We start from the raw sequence: 27,586 nt of genomic DNA on the forward strand, positions 1-27,586 counted from the left end.
GTTTGCATTCTTACCTCATAGTAAGAAGATCCCAAGTTCAGTTCCCCGAGTGGAATTTGCATGTTCTCCCCATGTCTGGGTTTGTGGGTTTCCCTCATCAGCCTACAGTAAATTCACAATAGGGTTATCCCACAGTTATGTATGTACAGTTACGGGGCCGTACATTACACCATTTTAACCAATGGGTGAGGAAAGCACTGCTCCTTAGTCCTCATGGTGGGCTGCTGACATTGCTGTGATACCAGCCCCTAGTCGCAAGGGACGACTCCAGAAGGTTTATTATTACATAGAGACCAATGGGGACTTCACACGTGTCAAAAACAACTGGCTCTAAAGACTTTTTTGTGTATACAGTTTCCTCCTGTGACCACTCTGTGAAGACTTAAATAATTGTAACCAGCTGTTAGCTGTATACTATGTAGGAGGAGATTGAGCTGTCGTCATTGATTCTCTCTCGAATTGAGTAAATAATGTAAAGGGGTAGGAGTGAGCAATGACAGTCTATAACTATGTGTCCATGGATTTAACATATGCCTTGGACTGTGGTTTCCAACTGGGGTGGTGTCAGGACCTACCATCACTTTGGATGTTTAGCTGCGAGCCAAGGAAAAAATTAAATCTATTATACAGTATAATAAGGTAAAATACAGTAGTTATTGTCACATTTCAAAATAATAAAACAGACTTAGGTGGTGTTTCTAAAATTTATACAGATAAATATTGATAGAAATATTACCTCGGAAAGGCTCACATCTCGCTAAAAATGGTTACGCGACCCAGTTTTGGGTCCCGACCCACCATTTGCCAGTGTTTGAACTGATGCCGTTTGGTAAAAGATACCCCAGCATCAAGACGACAAAAACTTGCATGTTAAACAGCTTCCTTTCCACGGGTGTTAGACTGATAAATGAGACCCTGTCGTCTCATTCATCAGTCTAATTAACTTTTGTTAAATTAATTTTACATTGCACAATTGTTGGGTATGTGTGAAACGTAATTTCGTTTATATGTTGCATAAGAATGACCAATAAAGCTTGGTCTAGCACACCACAACATGCCGCAGTGACCCCGCAGAATGCCGTCAGTATAGTGCTATCAGGTTTTTTTTTTTCTATTCTTTTAACGTTTATAGCAATACTATTTTAAAAAGTTATATAAAGCATTTTTCACTGGTTCCACACGGGCTCTGCTTTTGGCACATCGCACTCATTTTCCATCTCTGTTACAGGTCAAGATCTATTGCCGCCGCACACCAACTCTGGGGGCGCAGAGATTAATGGCAGCATTCGACTGGCATCACCTCTCAGCAGCCAGCCCACTAACGCCACTTTGACCATCACTAACGATCACCTCCTGCCTCCGAGTCCCGCCAACACTGGGCTGGCAGGTGAGCAGCACTGGCACTATGTGTCTATCTCGCACAGACAGTAGGAGGCTGTGTATTCATGCAGAGGCACTGAGCATATTGGGCATTGTAAACAGTGGACAAGTGGTGTATTTATCACTTGTTTGTTGCATAAGATGAAAGGAACACACATCTTTGGTTTGATTGACTTTGTGTGGATGGCTCGCACAGGAGCTCACTCAGACATTGATCAGAGTGAAGCAGAGAGAAGGAAATAACAGATGAGATAGAATTTCAAAATTTCCTTTCAACCATTTCAGCAAGAATTCAAAATAGTTCAACAGCGAGTCAGTAATCATGCACATAGACGTTTGTCCAAGTCTAATCAGGCTCTGCATATTCTCAAAAGGGTAAATTGGGGTTCACTTGAACATGCGTGACAGGAAATGGAATGGTGATGTGCCATTAAAGCTTGGATGGGTGAAGGCACAGCGAGAGATTTTGAGAATGAGCCAAGCCGGCGGAGACCCCATAGTTTGTCGTCAGTTCCTCGTCTGTGCCTCGCATGGGGCTTTCAGTGCCATAATGATGTTCCTGATTGAAAACTCGAAATTATGTCTCGCAGTGAGTGTCCTATGAATCACACTCTCACATGGAGACATGGCTCACTGACTGACAGATGTTAGCTTCCCTTCTCCAGTGGCAGAATGCTTATCAAGTGAATGTATCCCTGATCCTTTACCCTGCAACTTTGAACAGATTGCTCTAGTCTCGTAAATGCATTGCCCATTTTGCAGCTGGGTGATTTTGATTTTAGCTGTGCGAAGTGAGCAACGGGGATTGGTTTTATCTGAGATGGTTTGCTGATTGTTGACGCTTGTCAGTGAGAGGCTTGATCAGATTTCAGGCCCATCTCCTGCTCTCAATTACCCTTCCATTTCAGCTCGAGTGGAAAAGCATCCCTCGCTCCTTCAAAGACGCCAGAGCTATCTTTGCTTTTGTTGATTTAACGAAAGCCCTACAATCACTTTGCATGCAAATAAAGTCCCTGATAGAGTGTTCAGTGCTCTAAATGTGCTATCCGATAGTAACATTGACTTAAGCAGCTTAAGGTTTCTGCAGGAATCAAAAAGTTGAATCCTGCTTACCTTTATTGTTAGTATGCAAACATTCTGCCTATGCTACGTATCCAATGCCCCTGACCTCTCAACCATGCAATTACTGCCCAACACCACGAGGCAATCTGCAGGGAAGTAAGACCAACCAAGAACACGGTTTACCATTTAGTTTAACATTTTATTGAAGTTTACTTTTGTGTGTGTGTGATTGTAAAGTAATAGAGTGAATTTTCTGTCCCAGTCACAACCACAGCCCTGTCCCACAGCTCCGCGGCACAAGGTCTGGTGATGTCCCCAGCCGCTGTGGCGACTGACGGCAGCGTGACTTTAACCTTAGCCGATGCACAGGGCATGCTGGACGGAGTCACTCTCAACCTGAATGCACAGGTAACAGAGCGTGCATCATACGGATAATAGATGATAAACGGTATAGGCATTTTTCTTATGACAATGACAATGTTCACAGGGTCAGGCCTTTCCTACAGTCTTGAATGACTCCACACTACAAGGACAATCTGCCGCCTCGGGTCCGCAGGTCATACTGGTAAGTCAGGAATTCTAGCACCTCCATAAAGACATGCTATCCATCAAATTACTGTAAATTACTGTAAACACACAAAAAGGGTGAAAATTGTAGTTGTTTCAATGCTAAACATACTCAGTGTTGTGTTATATTGTGTGCCATAAAATACTTAAAGAAACGGTATCTTTATTAGATTACAGAAGACACTCATGAAGGGCTGAAGGACGTCACAGCAGAGGCCGACTCCAGAAACCAGTGTTTCTACTGTAACCAGCTGTTTCCAAACGCCAACTCCCTGCGACGTCACTGTAAACAGGCTCATGGCAAGGACCGCTGCCATGTCTGCACTGTCTGCAATAAGGCTTTCAAACGAGCCACACACTTAAAGGTAATGGCATGTGTAACTCTGTGGTGATAGAGCACTCTCTGAGGACATTTTATGAAGATACAAGGCCAGACCTTTCGCCTGGCACCGGGACAGTACTACTCCAAAGGGGCAAAGCAGCACTTCAAATTCTTTTCCTTGTTTACATCGCGCTGCCTCGTGTCCTTCCTTTAGAATAAATGTCTCACTTGTTCAATCGACCAATTAAGAACAAAAACAAAATTACCCAGAAAAGTCTGCTTGAATGTAATGAAATAAAATCACTCTGAATGGCTTGATTTTCAAACGTTTAATCTGATGCTTAAATTGAAATAGACATGTTGAAAGCACAGGCTTAGGGCATGAATATATCATCGATTATAATTTAATCATTTGCAACAGTTCGAGGTTCTGATTGTATCCAAAACTGCGTCTCCAGTGCAAACCAGAGACAGCAGGGGCCTGGTAGCAACACCGCGCCACACATCAGCCACGACTCCAAAACACACACGCGTCAAACACCTGCACAAAGCTGTATCTACAAACTTATGAAGACTCATCAACGTGACGTACTTCATACGGAATAATATGATGTAAACAAAGCGGCTTATGACAAAAGTTCCACAGCTGAACATCTGATGTCGGGGCACTTGAAGGCGTGTGTGGTTTGTCGATAGAAAACTGTTGAAGCTGTTTTGGCGTCAGGGGGTGGGGGTGGGGGGTTATCTACAGTGCTTCTCACTTTTGGAGATAAAAAGTGCTAGTATTTTAATTATACACTCGCTGACATCATACTGAGATAAACGCTATGTGAGCGCTGTGTGCAAATGATATCTGAAAGTGAATAGCAAGCAAGCTTAGTGTTTCACAGCAGCTGGTATTGCCTATTCAAATCTGAGTTGTTGATGACATGATGATGAGTGATGAATGGCTCTAACCTTTTTTTTATCTTCTTGTCAATGAAATTTGCATCATCTAATTAGAGTTAAACAACCAAACCCGGGCTGGAGATACTAAACACAGTGACAGTCTTGAGTTATAAGACTAATTGCCACCACCTCTGTGTGACAGTTCAACGGTCAGGGTTCTCTGCAGTACTTTTATCTCATAATGAGTGTAATGTACTGCAGGTAATTGCTGTTATGCTACTTTGACAAATTTTAATTGCCTTCACTGAAGCTCTACATGCAACTGCATCATCAAAATAGATTCATCAAAGGCAGGACAATTCAGTGGTTATTTCAGTTTGCAATCGAGTGGTGTTATAATGAATGTATGTATTCTATTGACTAGTCCTCGACTAAACGTGACTTTTGACACATAACTTTCTGAATAACATAGTTCTCTTCTTTGTGCTTTTGAACTAGAAGCTGAATAAAAGAGCAAAGATAAAGATTTGAGCGAGTTTGCTCAGGGCTGTTTTTTTGCTGGGTGTTTCTGGCCTATAGTCAGTATCCAACAAAAATATGTCCCCATAGACAGAAGCAGGGTCGTAGGGTGTGTTTTGTATTTTAGTGATGTAGTTGAACAAGCTTCCTTTAAGCGTTTCTCGCCTTTATACAACAGTTGAGCTGGATAATGCTCTATGCCTCTTTTTTCTTGTGTGAAACAGCACTTATAAACCTTGACCTAAATGTTTTGCTGAAAAGTTAAAATACAAAAACACTATTCCAAACACAATAACAGGAGAAATATAGGTTTGGTGATATCGTATCCTACAAAGCGAAGGGTTTTTTAGGTGCATCATTCCGACAGCCTTGGCAACAAAATCAATAGTGTGAAATGACGATTTTGTTGCCAGGCTGTGGATTTGTAGACGTCAAGCTAACGTCTCTTCTTTCGTCACAGAAGAGGGGTTTGAGCGATGGAGCAAGACGAACGTAACTCATTTTTTGGAATATGTTGTTGGCAGGAACATGAACGGGTGCATCAACCCGGCCCTTCCCCCAGCTCCCAGAAACCCAGAGTCTTCAGCTGCTCCTCCTGTTCCAAAGCCTTCGCCAAACGCAGTCAGCTGGAGAGGCACAACCGCACTCATACAGGTAGGATGTACTTTTGCCCTAATACAGCATGTTGACCAATGTTAACCTACCGCAAAGTTGGGCTGGGAACATTGATGACAAAACTTAATACAGTACTACTGGAGTTATGAAACATGCAGCTCTGTGCTCAAACAAACTTCACACCACGCACTCCTCCTTTTGGCCACTCTCCTCAAGCCCAGAGTGTTGTATAATACTGTTTTTAAATATCTGACAAAAACCCCACACATTTACATTCCCCTAGCAAAGCTTTCACTGACTGTATACACTTTGCTTTACTTTTTTTCCTGAATAAAATGCAGTGGTAGTAGTGGCAAGAATTTATACTATATATCCAAAATCTATGATATGTTTGAGTAATAAAATGCTCAAGCTCACTGGTAAACATTTAGATAAGTAGGTTTGATGTTGTAAAGAAATATTTTTGAAAAGACCAGATTCTCCTTCAGGCGTTTTTAAGTGGAGCGAAAGTTCGCATTGGACTCAAGGTAATTCACAAGAAATTCATAGGCCGCTGAATAGAGTGAATGGATGGGGAGGCGATGCATCCAGACGTTATTGTGAAGCCTCAGAGTATGTCCGGAAACCGCTCTGTTGTCCTGCTATCATCTCAATCAACGCATTGCAGCATCTTCAGAAAGACGTCTGAGTAAACTTTCGGAAACTTTTTCTGTTGTGTCGATAAATAAGCTTCAATGAATGTGTCAAATTTGGTCCAAGACTGAATCAAAATAACATCGTGATTCTAAAATGTGTGGCTTATTAGAAATTATGTGGTTACACTTTTGTTTTTAATGATTGAGGTTGAGTGTACATTATGGCATCTGCTGTAATAGAATGGTGTGTTATTATTGTCAATAATCCAAATAATCATATAATCCTCCTGAATGTTTCTCAGGTGAACGGCCCTTTAAGTGCCCACAGTGTGACAAGGCCTTCAACCAGAAGAGTACGCTGCAGGTGCACATGGTCAAACACACCGGGAAGAAGCCCTTCAAATGTGAAGTGTGCAACATCCGCTTCACTCAGAAGAGCAACATGAAACACCACATGAAGAGAGCGCACGGCTTTGGTAGGTCTGAATTACATGCAGCCCGATGAACATGTGAAATGAAGCAAGTAAATCCAAAGTGGCGGGTGAAGCGTGACAGGTGAATGGTACAGTGTGTCTTAAAAGAGAGACCAATAACACTGACAGACCAAACAGCTTCACATATACAGTAAATCTTCCCCAAGCCAAGTTTGCATCGCTCTCAGCTATTTGTAATCTTCAGCTCAATAGCATTATATAGTTATCGTTAAATCATAAAGTGGAGTGGGTTTAGGTGAGTAGGAGCCTGAATCTATATAAGACTCAGGAGGGTGTTGTATAGACCACTTATATCACCTTTTTTACAATCTCCGTACTAATGAAACCCACTTTATAACCCATTGGAGCACAGACCTATCATAAAACGTTGCTATTGTGCTGCAGTGTTCCTTCACTCTGGTTTTGACGGTCTCATTTCCACTTGACAACTCCTTGAGGATCTAGTTGCCATCACTTCTGGTTATAGAGCCATGTTACAAGTCTATTAGGTGCCATTTTGCCACCTTATTTATTTCCCAAAAGTAAGTCATTTAATTGTGTTTAGTTTATACTGGTCAGAAAAGACAAAGCAAGTGCATTATGACATGTATACAAATAAGATTCCCTTCCCTCCCATTTAACAGGTCAGTGTGTTTTAAAGGGACTATACAGAGGTTAAAAATGTTTAAATTATGTATTTTCCTCCCCCTACATGTTCCAACAATGTCCTAATGTGTAGAATGAGCTCAGACCTGTTCACCACAACTGCCTCTAAAATCCTGCACTGTCACTCAAAAAGAAGGTGCAGTTACACGTATGACCTGAGGTGGCAGTAGTGAGTATAAAATGGCGAACTTGCATCTTGCCCCTCTAAGGAGCTAAAATGTGGATTTGGTCATTTCACTTTTAGCCCTGTCATTTTGCATATAAAACACTGATGGTTTAAATGAGAAACTTAGTGGACCGGGGAAGTCTGGGAAGAGTGAGGAACATAATAAAAGGTCTCCCAAACCAGTTTTATTCATAGCTAAAAGGTACGGTACGGCATTACACTTTAAACCTGCCTCATGTTTGAAGACTGACATGTGCCCCCCTCCACAATATTCCATGTTTTTAGATTTACCTGCCCCTAATGATTTGTTATGTATTTGTTATAAGTTACTAAATAGATGCTGTATGTGTTGCCATAGTAACACTGCACACCATCCATGTGTCTTGGGCTCAAGTCAGAAATGGTTGAGTTTAGGAAAAGGATTTTGACTTGTAGGGTCTAACATATTCACGGACTGAGCTATTTTAATGACCCTTTCATTTTTGTCAATGATTAACTAATGAGTAATGGTTTGATCGATTATTGGTAGATTTTTAATTATTTACCAATACATTACAAATGCTTAAAGGCCCTGTACTTGCAATTAGTTATAATAAAGTGTTCCCATTTTTTCCTTGTGTGTGATTGCAGGTCAGATCCACGATGTGTCCCTGGGGCAGGACGACACAGCGCCCCCTCAGGTGGAAGTGGGACCTGAACTCGACCTGGAGGTAGTCCCCGAGCACTCTGGAGACTGGCACAACGTCTTCACGTGAACACTGTACAGTATTATCGTAAACGGGGCTTCGCTTTGTCCTGAGTGGCACTGGGGGGAACTCCCTTTGATTTTTCTGTGGAATCCATGTTTAGTTTTTTAAGACAATTAATTTAAGCCACAGAAAAAGGCGGTTAAAATAAATCTGCGATGTAAAATTTAGTGCAATAATATTTAATTTATTTTAAAAAACATATTCCATAAAATAATAGACCTTATTATGTCTGTAAAACTTTTAATATGTCAAGGGTTGAAACGCTAAAATTCTTGCTAAAATAGATGATCTTTCACAGTAAATGATGGTACCTTCATTGTATTTATGGGCCTCCAAATCGAAAGCGTCTGGATTCCTGTAATTGGCTTAATTGATCCTCGTTTGAAACTTGTGCTTTGGCTTCAAACACCCAGACATGACCGTGACTCGAAGAACACATTGACCTGCCAAACAGAGGGAAGTGCCCTCTCAGTAACAGAAAGGCGTTTGCCTCAATAAGAGACACTGAGCGACAACTGCAGCCGGCGTTGTCAAAAGAGAAAGCTTACCCCATGTTTACACAATAACGTTTACATGTTCATGACACAGGAACGAGCTTCTACTGTTCCTCATGGGTCACATTTCAATAGTTTAGAATGATATTAGAGCCATTAACGTTGCTGTGCTATTGAAGACATTGTAAATATTGTAGTTAATTATATTCATATATTTTCTTGCTAAATTTGGGCAATGTTTTCTTTTGAAGGAAAGCCAATGTACAGAGTTGATTTTTGTTCTGCTTTTTTTTGCTGTTGTTTTTCTATTGGCGATCGTAAATGAATGAGATTAAATATTTTTTTTTACAAAATCCGACTGCCTGTGGTTTGTCATTAGGAGTGGATGCCCCTGTAGTGCCAAAGGCTAAACCGCTAATTTCAATGTCTGCTCTCAGGCCAATCGTTTTGTGTTTTAGAAATGATTACTTTTTCATCCAAATTTCTTTTTTTGTTGCATAGAGTGCATCTGGCCCGTTTCTTTCACAGTTTCTCCCAAAGGCACAATTAACCAAATGAATCTTCTTAAAGACACCTGAGGATGTGCGGGACAATTGTTATTTTGCTGTTAAAGTTTCACTACGGTGACTGAGGGAGAGGAGGGAGTACATCTTTTTAATGGCGTGCCGTGGGATAAAGATGAGATGAGGGCAAGACTAACTGCCCGTAACAAAACAAGTCGACAGCAGCAGCAGCGCGTCGTACATCATCACTTCTCAGGTGAAAAGAGAAGACACAGTTAAAGCTTTCCAGTGACTGATGTACTGATTGAAAAGACAGATGTTGCGTTTTTTTAACTTTTATTGTCTGAGAGTAAATACTACGCTGACAGAAAAGGCAAAGGGAGAGAGGGATATTGTACATTGTGCCAGAATTTAAAAAAACTCACTCAAACTTGGCTGTAAACACTGCTAAAGTGGCGCTAGTTCGCAGTTAGCTTTGCCCGTTGGCCTGTTAGCTTCTTCTTCGTGATTCCATTAGTGTGTATTGGGGCCTCTGACCCGGAGGCAGGGAAGTTGCAACGGCTGTTTTCTGGACAGAGACACCAGGGGGAGATGAAAGCCACCCAATCATTCCATTAACACTTATTAAGGTAAACACTTACTTAGTTCTTTAAATGACAACAAATGTGAAGCTGCTACAGTCGCTAACTAGGCTATTGCAGCTTCTATCTAATGTAACTGTACTGTTTCTGCAGTTATTGGACTTGTACTGTTACTACAAGTACTATTAAGCTCATAATGGTGGGTTTTCTGTATTTAGTTCATAATGTTTTACTTTGAATTCTGTTTGTCCCCTCCTTGAAGGCCATTAGGGTGAAATGGAGGGGGCTTAGTTGTCCATTAAGACATGGACATGTAGAATGGGGAAAAAACATTTTGTTTTATCCAGTGAGTCCCTTGTGATTTAGTATTTTCCATAATCATAATATGGAAATGTACTGTGGCTTTGAGAGAAACTGGGTCACATTTTTCCCAGTGCGTATTTTAAACAAATAAGACTTACATGTATCTTTTTTTACAGCTTTAACACAAAGACTTCTTGATGAAGTGCTGCCTCTCAATAGCGCTACAAAGACAAGCTCTGTGTGGGTTTCGATAATACAATGCTTTATTAAACCTGCCTAAGAGCCGCATGTTTTGACCCACTGACCCACGCCCCTCACACAACACTCTTCACTCGAGTAGGTTTTGTAATTTCTGTTTATTTTTTTTCCGTTAAGTGGCTGGTCATGTTTATTACACTTACAGTAATGAGAATGGGTGGATTTACATTCATTCTTATTGCTTTATACAGCACACACAGACAAGAGAGACAAGAAGGCACGTGGCAAAGTACAGTACTTCATAGTAACAACATTTCACATAGTTGTATGAATATATGAGTACTTTAAGACGATATTATTTTATTTGAAGTTAGTTAGAGAGAGCACCTTTTGAAATTGTGTTTCAAATACCCACTACTGGAAATTCAGCACTTAGGTAGTGGAGGGTTTTCACGTAATAGCCGAATGAGAACATGTAGCTTATTGAATTATGTAAAACACATACACGTATTAGGCACTTTGTAATAGGACTTGCCATATGTACGAGGATATTAGTGTTTTATCCAGATGATCTTTCATTTTTATAAGAATCTGATGTTTTCAAAAAATATTGGTTTTTTTGGGTTTTTTAGACGTTTTAGACAAATCCACTCAAGTCACATCCAACGCCCTAACAACGCTAAACATAAGACGATTAACCAATTACAGAGGGATATTGACATCAGTGGCTCTCTCTGCTTTGTAAAGTAGGACAAAGATATTGAGGAAAAATCATATTTAGACTTAGACAGTAAGACGAGACGCAAAACCACTCTTTTCAAAGAAAAGCCCTGGACATTTTCACCAATCCACAATAGGCAGTGACGGTCAAGTTTCATGGCTTGTAACCGGCCTTTTAACCTTCTAATACTCCAGGCACTTTTATTTTGAGCCAAGCTATGTTAAAAAATATCACCGTAGACATCCATAGGAAAGTAAAGACAGAGATATTGAGAGAGCCATGGCAGGGGGCACAGAGGGGTCATTCAGGCTGCACTCGAGAGCGGCTACAGGGCGAACTTTGAGCAAGACAATGGAGAAGAAATGAGCAAAAACATAAAACAGATTGTGTCGCTAACTACCAGCCAAAACGGAACAACGTTAGGTCGTTATTGTTGGATAAAAGGTTGTAAGTACAAAAAAAGGGTGCTGACATTGTGATAATTCTTTGTGTGTGTAGATGGTGCGTCTGCCCCGGTAGCACTGACGGGGCGGAGAGGCCTCAGCGTTTAGATGGAGACGCGCTCCGGCTCCCCTGAAACAGAAACACATCTTTTGTTACGAGTGACGCACATGGGAGCGGGCCTGATAATAATGGTGGTTATTATAAGCGATTAGTATATTCACCACTGACTGTCTAAGAGCTTTTAGGTAAGAGCATGTAACAATCAGTGGCTGTTTTTTAAGGCAGCAAAATGAAAATGTAAGATGACGTCTGTTGGGAAGCGGAGATCTATAAACCATTACTTGCCAAGGACAATTGTTGCAAAATGAAAGCTGTAGAGCATATGAAGCGTTTTTTTTTTCTTTAGGGTCAACGCTGACAATAATGTAATTCGCGCCTTTGATATTTATAGACCATGGGCTATTCAGTTGCATAACCCGTGAAAGAGACTCTGGCCAATAGTGTAATCAGCAGTGCATATCTGTCTTCACATTATGTAAGAATAAAAGTTAAATCGCCCATAGACGACGCGGTATTGACAATAAAGACGGTCCCCAGTCAGTTTTACAGCCAAGTCCAGCTTCACGAGTCCAAAAGAATTGAGGATAAGGCCAAGTTGACTATTTACTCAAAAAGTCACCCCAAGATGGCCGTTGAATGGCTATTCAGTCAAGATGGGAGATTGATTGGGAACATATAAAATTGCTGTAATGGGGAGAGGTTTTCAAGCTTTAAATAAGACACAAGTTGGCCTCGTAAGTTCAAGGTCTGAGTCCGAGGAGTCCAAGTCAACATCAGAAATGAAAAAAGGCCTCACTGCTGCTCCAAAGCACATGAAGTCATCTGCCCGGGTTCGTGGGAAGAAAGGACTTCAAGACTGAGATTGAGGCTTTAAATTCAAGTTCAGAAACCTTTCTCTCTGTCTCGTGTACGGTAGAAATGTATCGCTACTCTATAGGCATTACAGTCTTTAGCAAAGACTTGAGGCTTTAAAAAATGGAAGACCGTTTATACAAATGAGACAAATCTTCACGGACAGCCTAAGTAGTTAATCCATAATGCATATTTGCATCGCTCTGGGCCCTTGTTCCAATCCACTCAGTTTAACTACATTTCATTATCCTCACATCTGGGCTAAGTATCAATATTGCGCAATTGTCTAAAGATTTAAATAAAGACAAAGCCTAATTAACGGGGCTCTTGTGTAATTTGGACCACAGTACCGATTTATCGGCCAATCAAGTACACACAAATTTCCCCTTTGGAAGCCCGGTCCGAGATGCCCCACATCTTTTTTCTTGTTGTGGCTTACTGACAACCGTGCAGAAGCCCGTTTCTGATGAGGGAGACGACCTCTGGGAAATTTCGGTTTGTCCGTGGCCCGGTAATTGCGAGTCTAACTCATTTCAGGTACTGTCAGAATGAGTCCCTAATTAAAAGCAGACACGAGGAGGGTCGGCGGAGCGTGAAAGCTGCCACTCCTTTTCGAGATGGATGTAAACAAATCAAGTCACAAAAAACCTCTGGCTCTGTCAATTGGAGCGTCGCGCCACTGGGAATTATCGAATCATCTCCATATATTAAATTGGAAAAAGTCACCAGTGTGATGCAGCGTTTTTGCCTTCTATACAATTTATTGCATTTAATATTTCCTGTGTTTTTTAATATATTATGTAGTCGGCTCTAATCTTCCCCCTCTCTCACGCCCTCATGTTCTCGGTAACTCGTCATAAATCCTTTAGCTGTGCGTTTTTGCTCTATTACCATGGCATCTTTCAACCCCAGCAATGGCTCAGTGCAAAACGGATGATTAATGCATGAAATTGTACAATGACTTGGAGCTGAAGCGACAGCATCTAACTGTAATCTCTCTGAACATAATTCACACCTTTCAGTTAGTCTCAATAATTATAATAGTGCAAATTTTCTCTATTTTTCCAACTCCAGTGCCAGAGCTGTTCAGGGAATTCTCAAAGGCATTAACATTTTCAGCATTTTCAGGGATTGCTTTAACATTCGATCCCGGATGTGTGCTTGTAAAAAAAAAAAACTGGTGTTACCATATTACTCCCACTGAATTTCTGCCGCCTCATGCTCCAAACTTCGCTGACTGGACCTATATTTGATTTGTCCCTGGATTAGCATAAGAGCTTGAAGCGATATGGCCCACTTGACTCGACAGCCCTAATGCATATTAATAGTGTTCGCAAATGTGCGTAAGCAATCACTCGTTTGTCCCCCGCTGACCCCTCTCATATCCTGATGTATACTTGCGCCCGCTATCCACATCTCCTGGTCACTCCAAAGCTCCTTGTTATTCTGCTGCAGCCGCGATGCTAATGAGGTTAGTCTTCTGGCTAAGTATATCAAGAGACTTAAGTTGCCTCCGTCTTGAGTCAGTTACTCACTCACGTTGCTGTGGTTATCACTGGAGCACGGGGAAAGAAGGGCAAAGGTGGGGAGATGTTAGACTGTGCATCAAAATTTGGAGTCATAACAACAACTACTACTACTACTTAGGGTTGTGAATATAAGGGATACTCGGTAAATGACATCTCTAAACTCTTTTCGGCAAGCATCGTTGCTTTCTTTCATTCCTTCTGCTATTGAGCTGCTTAACAGAGATTGAACTCACTTCCAACAGCAAAGCATTTCATTGTTCTTGATCTTCTTTTGGCTCCAGGGCTTTTTAATATCGTTGACTTATTTTTTTCCTATGTATTATTCATCACATGCAGTACTCATTCACATGGATGAATGCATGGGTGGGACGCTTTAAATTAATTGCCCCCTTGGGAATAAAGTTTTCTGAGTCTGAATCAAATGCTTTATCTGGCCATGAATCTTATTGCTGCTTGTGACAACTGGAAATGCTGGCAAAAGAATTAAAGTGAAGATATTTAGACATTTCTTGCATACTTTTAGAATGGTCTTAGTTGATCTTTTACAAAAAATGCATTATATTCTATAGGCGACAAGTAGAAAAATACTATGAAGAATGTCAAAGGGACAAAAAAAAGGTTGGTTCCCCCGCTTTTTTACACTATGGTATCTATTCCTTCTATAAGAACCTTACTTAAAGGTGCACTATGCAACTTTTTAAGCGAGAGTTGATATGTGTGTGTATTTGACCTTGCAGTGACCTAGTAGCTGTATGAGTGGAGAGTGCAGAGTTTCTGGTGAGATGGTCCTTCATCAGTGAAAACCTTCAAAACAATTGATCCTGGAGAGACCACCGTGATCGAAAGTAAAGGCCATGCTGACCATTGATTCAGGTCAAGTACACAAAAATATAAACTTATTTTTCCACATAAAAAGTTGTATAATGCACCTTTAAGTATCAAAGTAAACAATCTCCAAGTGACAAAGAATAGAAAGAAGCATGTTTAAATACTACTATCATGGTAACCATGATCAAAAGCAGCACTGAGGGGTTTGAAATCTTAGTATAGTATAATCTCAGTACTGCTTCTGCTGCTGCTGCTTCTGCTCATATTTTACCATTTTGAACATCCTAGTCAAGGTCCCTTTGCCGTCCCCTGCTGCCGCCTTCTTGGCTTTTGGCTGTGACTTCTGATCACCCTGAGAAAGCAAAATGAAAAACATGGGTCAGCTTTGCACAATGAGATACATCTATTACGCAGCGCACACAGACATGAGAGACAAGGATTGACAAGTTTAGTACTTCATAGTAACAGTGTACTTTTAGTTGTGCACATATTTGAGCACTACAACGTCTTAAAATTGTGCTGTAAATATCCACACTCTTGGTACAGGAGCAGGGAAGATTCACTGTAAGATCTGATCTGGCCTGGCAGCTAATTCTAATCAGATAAAGTTCTTGTTCTTTCACTTGTGGTGGCGGCTATATTGTAACACGCTGCAGGCTTCCTCACCTATGAGCGACATACTAATTAGTTTACATTGGATCTGTTCTCTGTCACCCACTGGCATTCAGCAAAGATTTGTTTACTTCCTGTGCGCTGATGCAATCATCCATAATGCTCCTGCTGTTTTGGTCTCGAAACATTTTTTGAATCCTAATTGACCTGTCACGAAAATAATGCGTAATCAATTAGGTCTTGCTTCTGTATTTTGTGCTGTGCATAATTCTGTGGAAAAACTCACCGTTATAGACGAGGGTTATTTTGCAGTATAATGGTTTGAAAATGTGAGATTGTATTCAGTTTAAGATCAATGACATGAAGGTGTTATCTCCCTAAATTCAGACTGACAGGCAGATTAACGAGTCAGAGAAACACACAGTCCTTCTACATCGCACATGGGACTGGCATGTAACCAAAACAACTGGCAAGGCACTGAACACTGCAAAGTAGATGAGAGAAGCTATAACTGGAGGCCGATTTCAGGGGCTTTTTAGAGAGTTCGGGAAAATCCACAGTTACTATGGAGATGTGCCATCTTTGCAGCTGTTAGCATACATTTTCCATAGACTTAGCTAAAAACAGTATAAAAAGTGGAGAAAAAAGCCGTGGAGCAACTCTAAGTTACTGCTGGTAAATACATCTAACATGATGCTTAGCGGTATGACATCACATTCCCGAACTCTATAGAGCTCCACAGTCCCACCCACTCCCGGTCACGTGTCGGGGTCCCACATAAAAAAAATCCCATGTATTTTCAGCATTCACTTTTCGAAAAAGTCAACTATTAAGAGTTTAACATCACGACGCCGGCTATTCAGCTATGTGCTAATTCATAGACATAAAATATACAAGGTAAAATTTGTCTAAAATGTTATAAACTGCAAGATTATATAAGTAATTTTGTCGTATTTTCAAGTATTGTTTGTTTCTTTCTTGTAAAATACCCGCACAATTACCGGTAGTTAGCACATAGCTGATTAGCCGGCGTCGTGCCGTTAAACTCTTAATAGTTCACTTTTTAGAAAAGTCAATGCAAAAAATACATGTGATCTTTAATGTTGGACCCCGACATGTGACCAAGAGTGGGAGGGACTGTGGAGCTCTATTGGCTGATGCCGATATGCTCGGCTGATATTTTTGACCCATATTTTGGCCAATTTTTTTCCAAATGTCTGGTTTACAATCCTGTAAAAACATAGATACTTGGTCCTCCGGCAGTGGCCGATTTTGCTTTATTACTTTACTTGTGTTACTTACTTTTCGGCACCAGATTGGCTGATAGCCGATATTGGAAAACTTGGAAAATTCTGTATTTGAGTGATGTCCTACGAGTAAACGGCTGTGATTGAAATCGGGGTATTCTGCAACAAACGGGCACCGTTCAGACTAATTCATTGTCTTTTATAGCTATGTGGTTGTGCATAATATTTATTTTGCCATTATATTCTTTGTTTTCTGTCAGCAGTCTCTGCATAATTGAACAGCGCTCTCCCTGTCCCTGCACATGCTTCCCTTCCATATATTGTAAGTCAATGACAGCATTCACAAAGAGAGAGAGAGGGGGTGAAAGAAACAGCTAATGAGGAGCAGAATAATGCCTTTGTTATCATGAAATGTGTGATATGGAGGCAGCGCAGGCCGACTATTTGGAAAAGGCCCATGCTCTGAAGCAAATGAGGCTTTTACAGCTGATGTATGGACAGATAACGACTGCTTGATGGTTCACAGATGATGGTAAAAAGCCATGAGGTCCCGTACCACATGCCCCATCAGTGTAATTAGGCGTGATACCTCAGGATGGTGTGATGATTTTTTTTTTTCCTCTTTCCTAAAACCAACCTACCCGGCCTATCTTGGCGACTAGTCCTCTCCACTAAGAAGAGAAAGAGAAGACAAGGACACAGAGGTAAAACACAGCGGGTGCAGGAGTAGAAATGAGAGGGCTTACTCGGTGCAAAAGCAGGAGTGCAGGGAGAGAGTGGTGCGAGGGTCCATCCAAGGGGGAGGAGGGGGTGGAGACAGGAGAGCAGCAAAGCACATAACCACAGTGAGTAATTCACAATTCATAGCAGAGACACTGAGGTCATTCCATTATTCTTTTTTACTAGCATTTCCGACATGACCTGTTGCCAAATTTTGCTGATTTATCAAGCCTTTAATCAGTATAGCCTTTTGATTAACTGGAGATTTATCTCTCCATAACCAGTTCCAAAAAAGATTTCATTCTATTGCTTTTTTTTGGCCGTCAGCCTCGAGATCTGGGTCCATTGGTTCCTGTTCTTTGTTATCAAAAACTTTCCTGAACATTAGGCGATACATTTTTCAAAGGCGGTCTTCACTTAGTTGACTGAATAAGACTGGTCAGATTGCACTCACCCTAGACTTGGGAGGGGCGGGGGACACCTGAGAAAGAATTAGTCACACAAAGTTAAAAAAAAGTTTGACACGTGCAACGAGACAAAGAGAGTAGTTGAGAGAAGAGACACAAGGAGAAAAAACAAAGTAAACATTTGAAGGACTTACGATGTTACGGAGGAAGCTGACCACAGCATTGTCTGCTCCTTTTTTCTTTGGGGCAGAGGCTTTCTGAGGAGCTGGAGACAGAGCAGCCCGGAAAGAGCCCTGTGGGACAGGATGGGGAATACAGTATATTTGATATGAGGGAGCGAAAGTGTGCTGTAAAATAACACAATAAAATACTATAGAACAGAACAACAGAACAGAACAAAGTCTCTTCAGCCACCAAGCGCACAAGCACCAATTTGGAAAGAAGCCCATTTTACTCTTTTAACACAACCCACACAGCATAATGATAGCAATAGCCTGTGTAAACTACAATTAATACATACATATATATATTTGTTTACATGTATGTTGTAAAGGTGGTCTATTTTTCCTCATTCATGGTACCAATGCTTTCTTAAAGAGTGATTCTTGCATCATTACTTTGGTATTATTAGAATTGTATAAACAAAGAAGAGCTGGTCCTAAACATTTCCATATCTGTGATGAGACGCTAAAAAACACTTAATCGAAAATAAACCAGAATGCAGGAAATGACAAATCAAAATATCACATTCATCATTTTGCTGCTGTATTGTTTTAGTGATGAGCACTGCAGCTTGGGAGTTTATAAGGAGTCTCTGATGCCACTGCTCTGACTCCTTTGACGGAAGACCTCTTTCTGGATTCAAATTAAAGTTTACCACATGTAACTTTGGAAACTGGTGTGACTCAATACGCCACCGCTCCACCGCACTTTGGGACAGTGATGAGTCTTTTGTAAATGTGCTTTATAAATAAATTTGTCCTTGACCTTTGCTTTATTCCTGTAGGATAGATAGACTACTTTTGAGATTTTTTATTGTGTGCAGAGTTGCTTAAACGTAGTGGGATCGACTGTCTACAAATACTAGACAGCTTTAGCACAAAATAATGTCCTTCCAAAACATCAATATTCAAATCACGGTGTGGATGATGGCTTACGATGGTAAATGACTGTATTGGGCATAAATCTAGTTAAAAGGCTCTGAATGTTGGCAGTAATGATCTGTGTGTGAATGTGACTTTTGCTTGGACGTCCTCCTTCGCCTGACCTCTCCAAACTGGCACATTAAGTGTCTATCTAGATAAAATGTCACCCGGGCAAATGCCTCAGCCCTCAGAGGAATTTACTATAGTCTCAGAGGTGGCTTCCACTTTCACCCTTCAAAAACAGTATATGAAGGTCTCTGAATCATTGTCGACCAACGTGATGTGAAAGCAATACTTTGGCTCTTTTTAAAGTTCATAGTCCACTGATTTTAAATAAGAGTTTATACTTTGTGCCGCCTTGGGCTTTCATTTCTGCACATGAATATGTAGCTGGTTGAATATGAAACTGGTCATAAATACATGCATGTCATTGTGTAATTGTTCACCATGGTGTAATATGTTTATTGACTATACCGCCAACTATCAGAACTTAGGCACTCTGTGAATAAAGGCCACACATCTACATTCTCTGTGGTATGACTCTAGACTTTGTTTAATGTAGAAACCTTTTTATTCACCTTTGGATAAGTCCTTGCTTCGACCTACTTTATGTTTGGTTAAATCCTAGTCTGGACCTTATATAACACTTTTATAGACATGGTTTAACTCTGGTGGCACTTGGAATGAAACATATTGTCTTTACTTTTCATTATCACCAGGCCTAGATAAAGGTCTAGACTGGAGTCAAATATGGACCTACATTAGACTAAGTTATGCCTGACTGTGAAAAACATGTCTAAACCAAAAAAAAAATGAAACTATTTCTATTTAGTCATCCAAGTGTTTCATAAGGAACAGTTTTTCATTCTAGCCATACTTGGAGGTGGTAAACTACTGCGTACTGCTGCTTTTTTTCAACGAGGATAACATTAAATTCATCAGAAATACATTTCTAGACATTGTTAATGTTGTGAATGTCTATTCTAGCTGGAAACGGGTGATTTTTAATGAAATACTTACATAGGTGCAGAGGCGCATTTCTAGCAATCATCGCCCCAGTGTTCTAATGGTACATTGTGTTAGGTAATCGTGTTAAAGGGTAATTGACGATTAGAAAACCCTCATGCAATTACGCTAGCACTGATGAAAACTGTTGATTAGAGAAGCAGTAGAGCTGGCCTGTGTGACCCCAAACTTTGGAACGTTAGTGTATGTAGTGACACATGTTTGAGAGACGCGGCCATAGGTTGTACTCGATGAATAATTTGAGAACACAGCTAAATTTAGATAAACGGGATATTTCAGCATTTTTGACATAGGGCCTCATTTCCTAGTTATCCAGAGTATTGTTGATTTCTGGAGATATTATTATTTTTTAAATTCATGCAGTCCTTATATTTGAAGACTTTAGTGGCGCTAGGCAAGTGCTAGGCTAGTGCATGTCTATGGTAACTAGTAGCCTGCATCAAAAACAGTCTGACCCAAGCACAGTGCACCTGAGGCAAATCACTTATAACACCAGACTACCGATATAAGAAAAATCAAAAATCAGAAATCAACAACACTCTGGATAACTAAAATGAGGGCCTATGTCAAAAATCCTGAAATATCCCTTTAAGCACAATTCAGAAATATATATATAGAGTTTTAGATTTTGTTTGTATTTTGAGACAGCCATTGAGACAGGCATAATTGTTTTTGTGGGTCATGAAAATAAAACCGTGACTTTGCAGAAAGCTATATGTAAAAAAAAAATTATAATCCATAAAAAGCCTAAATGATAATCTGTCTAATGGGGAATACGCGGCACCTGCAACCCACGGGGGAACAAACTCATTTCCACCGCGCTGCGTCTGCTCTTTAGCTAATGTCGCCTTCCTCCCACATTTTTATCTGACCCTTTAATGGAACTGTGAGTGTGAGTTTTTGCACCATCCATTATCTCACATCAAAGTAGCTCCAAGTAACCAAGAATAGCCTCCATTTGCAGGCAATGATATTGTTATTGAGCCCTTATATCATTCCCCGCGAGAGAAAAGAAGTTTGTCCGTGTGTTTTTAAAGGAAATTGTAGCACGGACAACAAATTGACCATTTACTATTGTTCCAAAAATATTAGGGTTTTTATATATAGCATTCTAACGCAGTCCATTTGCAAAGGTCCCATGTTTCTGATAGCGCTATGCCGTTGCAATCATGACATAAGATAAAAGTGGAAAGGTTATGGACACAGGAATAGTGTTTGAAGCTATTACGCAGTAGAAAGTAACAAGGGACCATTCAGCATACTCTAGAATACAACTGAGGATTAGCCTGTTGCGCATGTTTCAGCTTGTCCCTGCTCCTTCTTGCTATAGTTACGCTAGTCAGTTTTCAATATCTGGTTTGTGAAATGACTTGCAGGTGGCTCCAAAAACAAAATTGATTAATCACTTAGTGGGAAATAAAATGGTAAACTATAATCATACTCCTTTCCTCTTTTTGGAGTCTTGACAAAAGCCCGAACGCTTCAAAGTGATGAGATGGCACACAGGTGCACGGCAATTGAGTGAAAAATACGCAATTAGCTTTTAAAGAAAAAATGTCCATCTGCCACACATAATCATTAGTGTCTGTCAGAAAGCAGCTCTTGTCTGCTTTTGGAGGTTTTTCTTAACAAATTGTGTTTATTTGAAGGTTCTTGTTTTGACAGTTGTGGCGATGATTTACAAGGCCACATGGTCTAGGTACCTTCAAAGGAAAGCTTAATCAAAAAATACATAAAAAATCCAAGAACCTTGACACAAGGTTAATGTTTCTGTTAGATTTCTGTTGTTATAGTCTGACACTGTTGACTTGGAGTGATCCGCTGTTGCTATCTATAAGAGATAACACAGCCACAGCACATGCAACATGCAGTAACATGCTGGAGCCTTATTTCGGGCTCTCAGCTCTATATAGGTTTCTGGACCAGCCCATTTGCAGTCAGAGGCTTAGCTCACCTTGCTTGCCTTTGGTCCAGATGATCAAGATTTGCATCCGCTTGATGAAATTCTCTTTTCACATGGAGCTAAGACACACAGACAAATCTGGGCCTGATCTGTCATATTTATCCACTTTTTATACAGGGGTCACTAATCTCTTTTTTTTTGCCCTATACCTGGCATTTTCCTCTCAAGGGCTATTGCAGACCAAGTGAACATGACCCCATTTAGCCTTAATAAATCATGAACCAACACATAATCACTCATGAACAATGCATTATCAATACCTACGTTACTGCCTCTCTCTGGCTTTAGCTTTTTATCCTTTTCTCATCCATGTTTGCCTATTTCACTTTCCTGACCAATTCAGGTGTTAATTTTGCTGACACACAACACAATCTCCTTAGAAAGACAAACTTCTCTGCAGTTGGTATTGTCACGATTCAACAGTATGGCCTCCTGCCTGGGTCGTTCTTAAATAACCCCTGAGTTAAACTCCCGGCTGCACTTGCTTACAAATTCAGATGCACAGTCATTCCTCTTTTCTCCTCTTCTGCTCAGCTGTGTAGGCCGCCTCCCGTATGGCCATTATTGTCAGTACAATGTAGAGACTTGGGGGGAAAGGAGGGCTGGCATATCCTATTATTACCAGCGCTTAAATAAACTAACTCTGGCATCATGGAAGAAAACAAGATACAAAAGATTTGAATGTGTTGTGGTGACAAATATGCAAATTTCATCCTATTAAAAACAACATTTCTCTGCCACTCTTAAAAGGCACAACTCTTCGTGTTTGGAAACTTATCGGCACTGATGAGAAATGCCTGGCTTCAAATCCTGAACTATCGCCTGTTTGCAGCATGTATCCACACAATGCCTGTCACTCAAAGCTGTTTGTTTTCATTTTGACACTAAACCAATCATTCTCCGGGTCGGCGTATTTCACTGGATTGGTTTCTTGAATCAAGAAGCTGGCGGATGGGGAAGCCTTGTGAGTGATAGTTTTTTCTGCACCAAGACAAGGGCACGATTGTGGCCCACGAACATTCTGAATGGCCACAGTTAGCCTCCTCGATCAAACACAAAACAAACAAAAGAACATTAGTTTGTCCCATCAACTATGTGGTGGGACTGCAATCGACCCAAATTAATTTACTGAGGGAAATTTAGAAGTGTAGATGGCTCTTATTAAACTGTGCTCAGTTTTTCTATGGTATTTTTCCTATAGTACTCCTGAACAATGTATTATGCAGCACACAGATGCTCAGTCTTTCCAAACCATGCTCGCAAAATGTTTGTAAATGTTATTTCTGAGTTAGCCGTCTGCTTTTCAATTTCCCGAGCAGCACGTTATGAATACTCAACTCTGTTGTTTCTGTTGCAACTGCAAAATGAGTCTGTGCAGTCAGTCATCTGTTTCTAAGCTCGCTCCCAAGAAGAGATAAGATGCTTCGAACCATCAGATTTCTTGAACAGTACGTGGTGTTTCTTCATTCATTGTATAGGAAATATGTATATTTTTCTGTTTCTGCTCTTGTGGAACTCAACGTAAGTAGCCTGCATTAAAAACCTCTTCAAAATCAAGGGGCAGTCCTCCAAACGCTGCCATATCTGATTTGTAGAAAGCTCCTTTGTGAATTCCACATGTAGTAAAGCCGGCTGCAGGAAAACAAACTACTGTAGATCAGGTAACCGAGCAGATCACTCCGCCGCCGCCTAGCTTACAACCAGGAAGCTGAAGCGGCACAGTTTTAAGTTCTTTTAAATGCAAAATGGTTAGATTAAAAAAAATATTCAGTCAACACAGACATTTATATGGGTAGTCTGGTGTTATAAGTGATTTGCCTCAGGTGCACTGTGCTTGGGTCAGACTGTTTTTAGTGCAGGCTACTAGTTACCATAGACATGCACTAGCCTAGCATTAGCCTGGCACCACTAAACTCTTCAAATACAAGGACTGCATGAATAAAAAAAGAAATCTCCAGAAATCAACAACACTGAAAATCCTGAAATATCTCTTTAAGTCTAGTTGTTATGATTAAAATGATTAAAATGAATTGTTATCACTTGCAGCGGTGATTCAAGATTGTATTTCTTTTTTTTTTCTGTACCTTTTCCTTTGTTCATCCCACTTGACATTCCTCACATCAAAGGATCATCTTACTTAATATTCTCTCTATCCATGATACAATTACATAATATGTTTTATTTCAGTGGATTAGCATTTTTTTTCCTTTCCTCAACAACTTTTGAAAACTTTAGGTGGAGGCAACTCTTAACTCTTACAAAGTAGTCCCTAAAGCAAAAATATTTCAAATCTGTCTTAGAATAACTGCTGCATGACTGGATCCTTTATTTCCCCGACTGCTACTTCTACCAGCTGTTAGGGGAGTAATTAAAGTTTTCAGCTGTTAATACATGAAGTGATGAAGTCAAGCCAAGCATATTACAACCATACACATGAAATAAAGCAAAAGGAAAAGCATAACGGGTGTTGTTAAAAAGGTTTAATTAAGCAGTATTTCTCCAAACGGTCAGGTTAGGAACAGGTCTTGACAGCGGATACAAACATACATTGACAAGTTACAAGGCTTCTCTTCTTTTATTGTACAAAGTTGGTTTTGAGTTAACTTTCCGAAGACACTTGATCCTGAGGTGAGCATGTGTGGAGAGAAGTGCCCTCCTTTAAGGACACTGGGGTGACTGAGTTTAGTTCTGCCAAATTGTAGATCAATGGTTGTGCGTGATTTTATGCAAAACCAAAATCCTTTCAATAACCAGATAATGATGCTTTTAATTAGCTTCCCAATGCAAATTCACCCCGTTTTGTTTTCGACGTCCTGAGATATTATTAATTCATTTTTGGCATTATTCGACTTTGTATAAAGAACAGCTGTTGATGCAACTTTTGACCTGGATTTGAAAATGAAATGTTAATTACAACAACGAAGCGTAACAAGCACAAAATCAGCATGAAAGGGCCGCCAAATATGCAAAAGCAATTAACGAAGCATGCACCGTAATACAGAACAAAAGCGATGATACAACACCGACGTTCAAAGACAAAAAGTAGCATCTGAATGAAAGGGATTTGTTTGTTTCGCTTATTTCCACAGTGTGAAGCTTTTATTTCGAATGCATTCATAACACGTCTTGTCCGATCAGTATCATCTTAACCGGGTACAGTGTAAACGGTGCGCTTTCAAAATGCAATGTCAGAAATAGCAGTAACTACGAAGATCTAATATCATTCAGTTTGAAGGACAGCGGCAAAGTTCGTAGATATTTACTTGCAATACATACAATACTGTCAAATTTAGCAATGTCATTTTCTACGTTTTTTTTTTTCCTCCAGAAATGTCCCTTCGCTTTTGTACAGCAGAACAGCATTTCAGAATTTCTTAGTAATACTATAGTCTTGAAGTGTAAAACTCAGATGGGAATGCAGGCACACAGACACACAGACAGACAGACAGACACACAGACAGGTCAGGTTCAGAATGAGGCTAAATCACACCTGTTTCTGAGATTGTTTTGCTAAAGTCTGTCAGCCAAAAATGAGTTGTTTGTTTGCCAGGCAGAAACGAGGTGGAGCGGTCCTGTCGCTCAATAATCTGCGACGCCTACACCCATCATTAAAAGGCAAGTCCGTGGTGAATACATAAACATAGATTATATAGCTTTGTCTTTATTATATTTAGTAAACACAGCTTTAAAATGCAGAGCAGGCAGTTTTGTTTTCCCCCTGGCAGCGAGAACAAACAGCCATAGCCTCAGCAAGTGGTCAAATAAAAAAAATCACAAGTTGTTCTCTTCTGACATTTTCTTGAACAATTTCAAAGAGATATTTGTGGCGTAAAATATTCTATGCCTGGTAAAAGCCTTTGCAAAATATATCTATTTTCCTGAATTGTAGCCTCAACTGCGTCCCATGGTTGAAGTAGGCTGTAAGGCATGGCAGAATGCATATTTATAGGCAGTCTGTTCCCAAACTACTGTACATATAGTTTTTTTTTTTTTTTTTTAGAATATTCTAGTTCCCGTTTTGTGTTTTTCCTTCTACTCCAGAGATTATTGTATTTCAAATGAAGCGACTTTGAGATTTAGCTGAAAGCTGTAGTAAAGTCAAAATAGCGTTTAATTCCCAGTTTTAACATCTGAGAAGGCAACTTATTGGCTAATTTGCTGCTTAGGCAATATTTTGTGCCATTAGCCAAAACTAGCTAAATTCTTGCTCCGTAGCGTCATCACTCGCAGTATTATGTTTTGGCATGCATCTCATTCGTATTCCAGTGGCTTCCAATTGCATTTCATGGAGTGCAATTTTAACAGCCGCAGTAGATTTCTTAGATCGTTTCATAACGTTACAGTCATTAACTTGCCGCGTAATTCTTTCTGCAGGGAGCAAGATGATTCAATTGTAAGGTGAGTCTATGAAGAGTATCTCCAAAAGCACAATAATGATCCCTCAATCTCATTAGGAAGTACCTGAAAAACTGCTCTGCCAAACTGCTTATTTTTTTTACACCCAACAAACTCCACAAAATAATGCCCCCATTCACTTAAGACCAAAGCATTTTGATAAAACATATACTAAATTCAACTCAAAGTAACATTGCTACTTGTGTCAGTGCCGTTCAAAATCACACAAATATGAATTATATAGAAAATCACTAATAATCACGGCCAATAAAAAGGATTGAATTCAATCTGACCCCGCCCCAAGTCGTTCAAAGTCCAGTTTTAACATCTCGGCAACTTGGGTTCGCCATAAAACATAGACAAAACTTAAAATGTACAATATAACTCAGCAATACGTTTTGTTTAATAATAATAATAAAAAAAAGTGGTTCTGGGAGTAAATCAGCAGGTGGTGTCCCGCTACCTCACCTTGCTCTTCTTCTTTTTGTCCCCTCCAAAAATCTTTCCAATCTGATCCAGGACTCCAGGGTTCTTCTTGCTGCTTGCGGAAGCCATGGTGCTATTGCAGTAGTCTATGGGACGTTTGTATTGGTCAAAAGTGGCTTGTTTTGTCTCTTAGATAAAGAGACCGACAGCGGTGGAGGAAGAAGAGAGAAGCGAGGAGAGGGAGGGTTAAGCTAAGCTACTCTAGGTCCTGCTCGGGGCTCTCCGACCCGCACTCTGAAGCCGCTCCGCTGTGCTCCTGGATGGTCTGTAGCTCGTCTGATTCGGAGGGTCGGTCTTTGAAGGTGTTGTCCTCCCGTCCCGGGGCATCTCGGGAGAAGAGGCGGGCCAGGTGGGGGCGTGGTGTTGCCTCGTCAGGATCAGCTGTAGTGGGGGGGGTCCCTGGTGGATAGGGGCCCTCAGCGCCCGTGGAGTCAGTCACCGCCGGCGTCTTGGAGATGCAGCCATTGTTCTGGTTGGCATCTGCCTCACACAGGCCTAGGCGAGAGACAAAAAGAGTCATCTATGGCACACAACACACTGTACTCAGGACAATGGGCTTTCTTTGTGCCCTTCCTGCAGCGGCACGGAGCAGCAGCTAACATTTCTCTCTATCTCTTAATTTACACATTTAACTTTTCAGAATCATCCCCATTAGACAGGACATATGTTATTGTTTATAGATCAAATTTCCTAAATTACTGCATCCTTTGTGGAAGTAAAGTATGGTCCAAATTATTGTGCAAATGATATTTCAGTGTCATAAAGTTTCAATGAAACTCATGGATGGTTTTGTGTCTCAGGGCTCTTTGAATCACTGACGTCAGTCTTAGACGCCTGGGATGATTAGTTGTCAGGTTAAGCCCAGTTAAGGGAAAAACTAGTGAAAAAGGACATTCCACATTATTAAGCAGACCATAATTTTCAAGCATTATGGAAAAGAAAAAGGATCTCTCTGCTGATGAAAAGCATGAAATAGTTGAATGCCTTGGTCAAGATATGAAAACCTTTGATATTTCATGAAAGATTAATG

General features: G+C 40.5%; 3 protein-coding genes across 11 annotated transcripts in view; 1 reads left to right on the forward strand and 2 right to left on the reverse strand.

Annotated features, from left to right (window-relative positions):
• znf236 (zinc finger protein 236) overlaps positions 1–8,060 on the forward strand; it is a 30,589-nt gene extending 22,529 nt beyond the window's left edge. The window contains exons 26-32 of the mRNA XM_079561147.1: positions 1,229–1,387; positions 2,705–2,850; positions 2,930–3,007; positions 3,180–3,374; positions 5,263–5,392; positions 6,291–6,464; positions 7,924–8,060. Of these exons, the coding sequence (XP_079417273.1) occupies positions 1,229–1,387; positions 2,705–2,850; positions 2,930–3,007; positions 3,180–3,374; positions 5,263–5,392; positions 6,291–6,464; positions 7,924–8,048 (1,007 nt within the window). The 3' untranslated portion in view covers positions 8,049–8,060. The remainder of the gene's footprint in view (positions 1–1,228; positions 1,388–2,704; positions 2,851–2,929; positions 3,008–3,179; positions 3,375–5,262; positions 5,393–6,290; positions 6,465–7,923) is intronic.
• Positions 8,061–10,283: 2,223 nt separating this feature from the next.
• On the reverse strand, positions 10,284–26,765 carry LOC306966382 (myelin basic protein-like). 9 transcript variants are annotated; one of them, XM_079561132.1, is made up of 7 exons: positions 26,539–26,765; positions 17,736–17,834; positions 17,589–17,615; positions 17,056–17,085; positions 14,827–14,907; positions 13,738–13,753; positions 10,284–11,415 (listed from the first exon to the last, which is right to left on the reverse strand). In XM_079561132.1, the coding sequence occupies exons 1-6, from the start codon at positions 26,623–26,625 to the stop codon at positions 13,751–13,753; spliced, it is 327 nt and encodes a 108-aa protein (XP_079417258.1). In that variant the 5' UTR covers positions 26,626–26,765; the 3' UTR covers positions 10,284–11,415; positions 13,738–13,750. The 9 variants fall into 9 exon arrangements, with proteins under 9 accessions (XP_079417258.1, XP_079417259.1, XP_079417256.1 ...); XM_079561133.1 differs by having other exon boundaries at positions 13,734–13,753; XM_079561130.1 differs by lacking the exon at positions 13,738–13,753.
• Positions 26,630–27,586, reverse strand: part of LOC306966381 (myelin basic protein-like) — a 40,917-nt gene continuing 39,960 nt past the window's right edge. Inside the window, exon 4 of the mRNA XM_079561129.1 lies at positions 26,630–27,051. Coding sequence (XP_079417255.1) covers positions 26,753–27,051 — 299 coding nt within the window. The 3' untranslated portion in view covers positions 26,630–26,752. The remainder of the gene's footprint in view (positions 27,052–27,586) is intronic.

This window comes from Gobius niger, assembly GCF_951799975.1.
Source record: "Gobius niger genome assembly, chromosome: 8".
Lineage (NCBI taxonomy): Eukaryota > Metazoa > Chordata > Actinopteri > Gobiiformes > Gobiidae > Gobius > Gobius niger.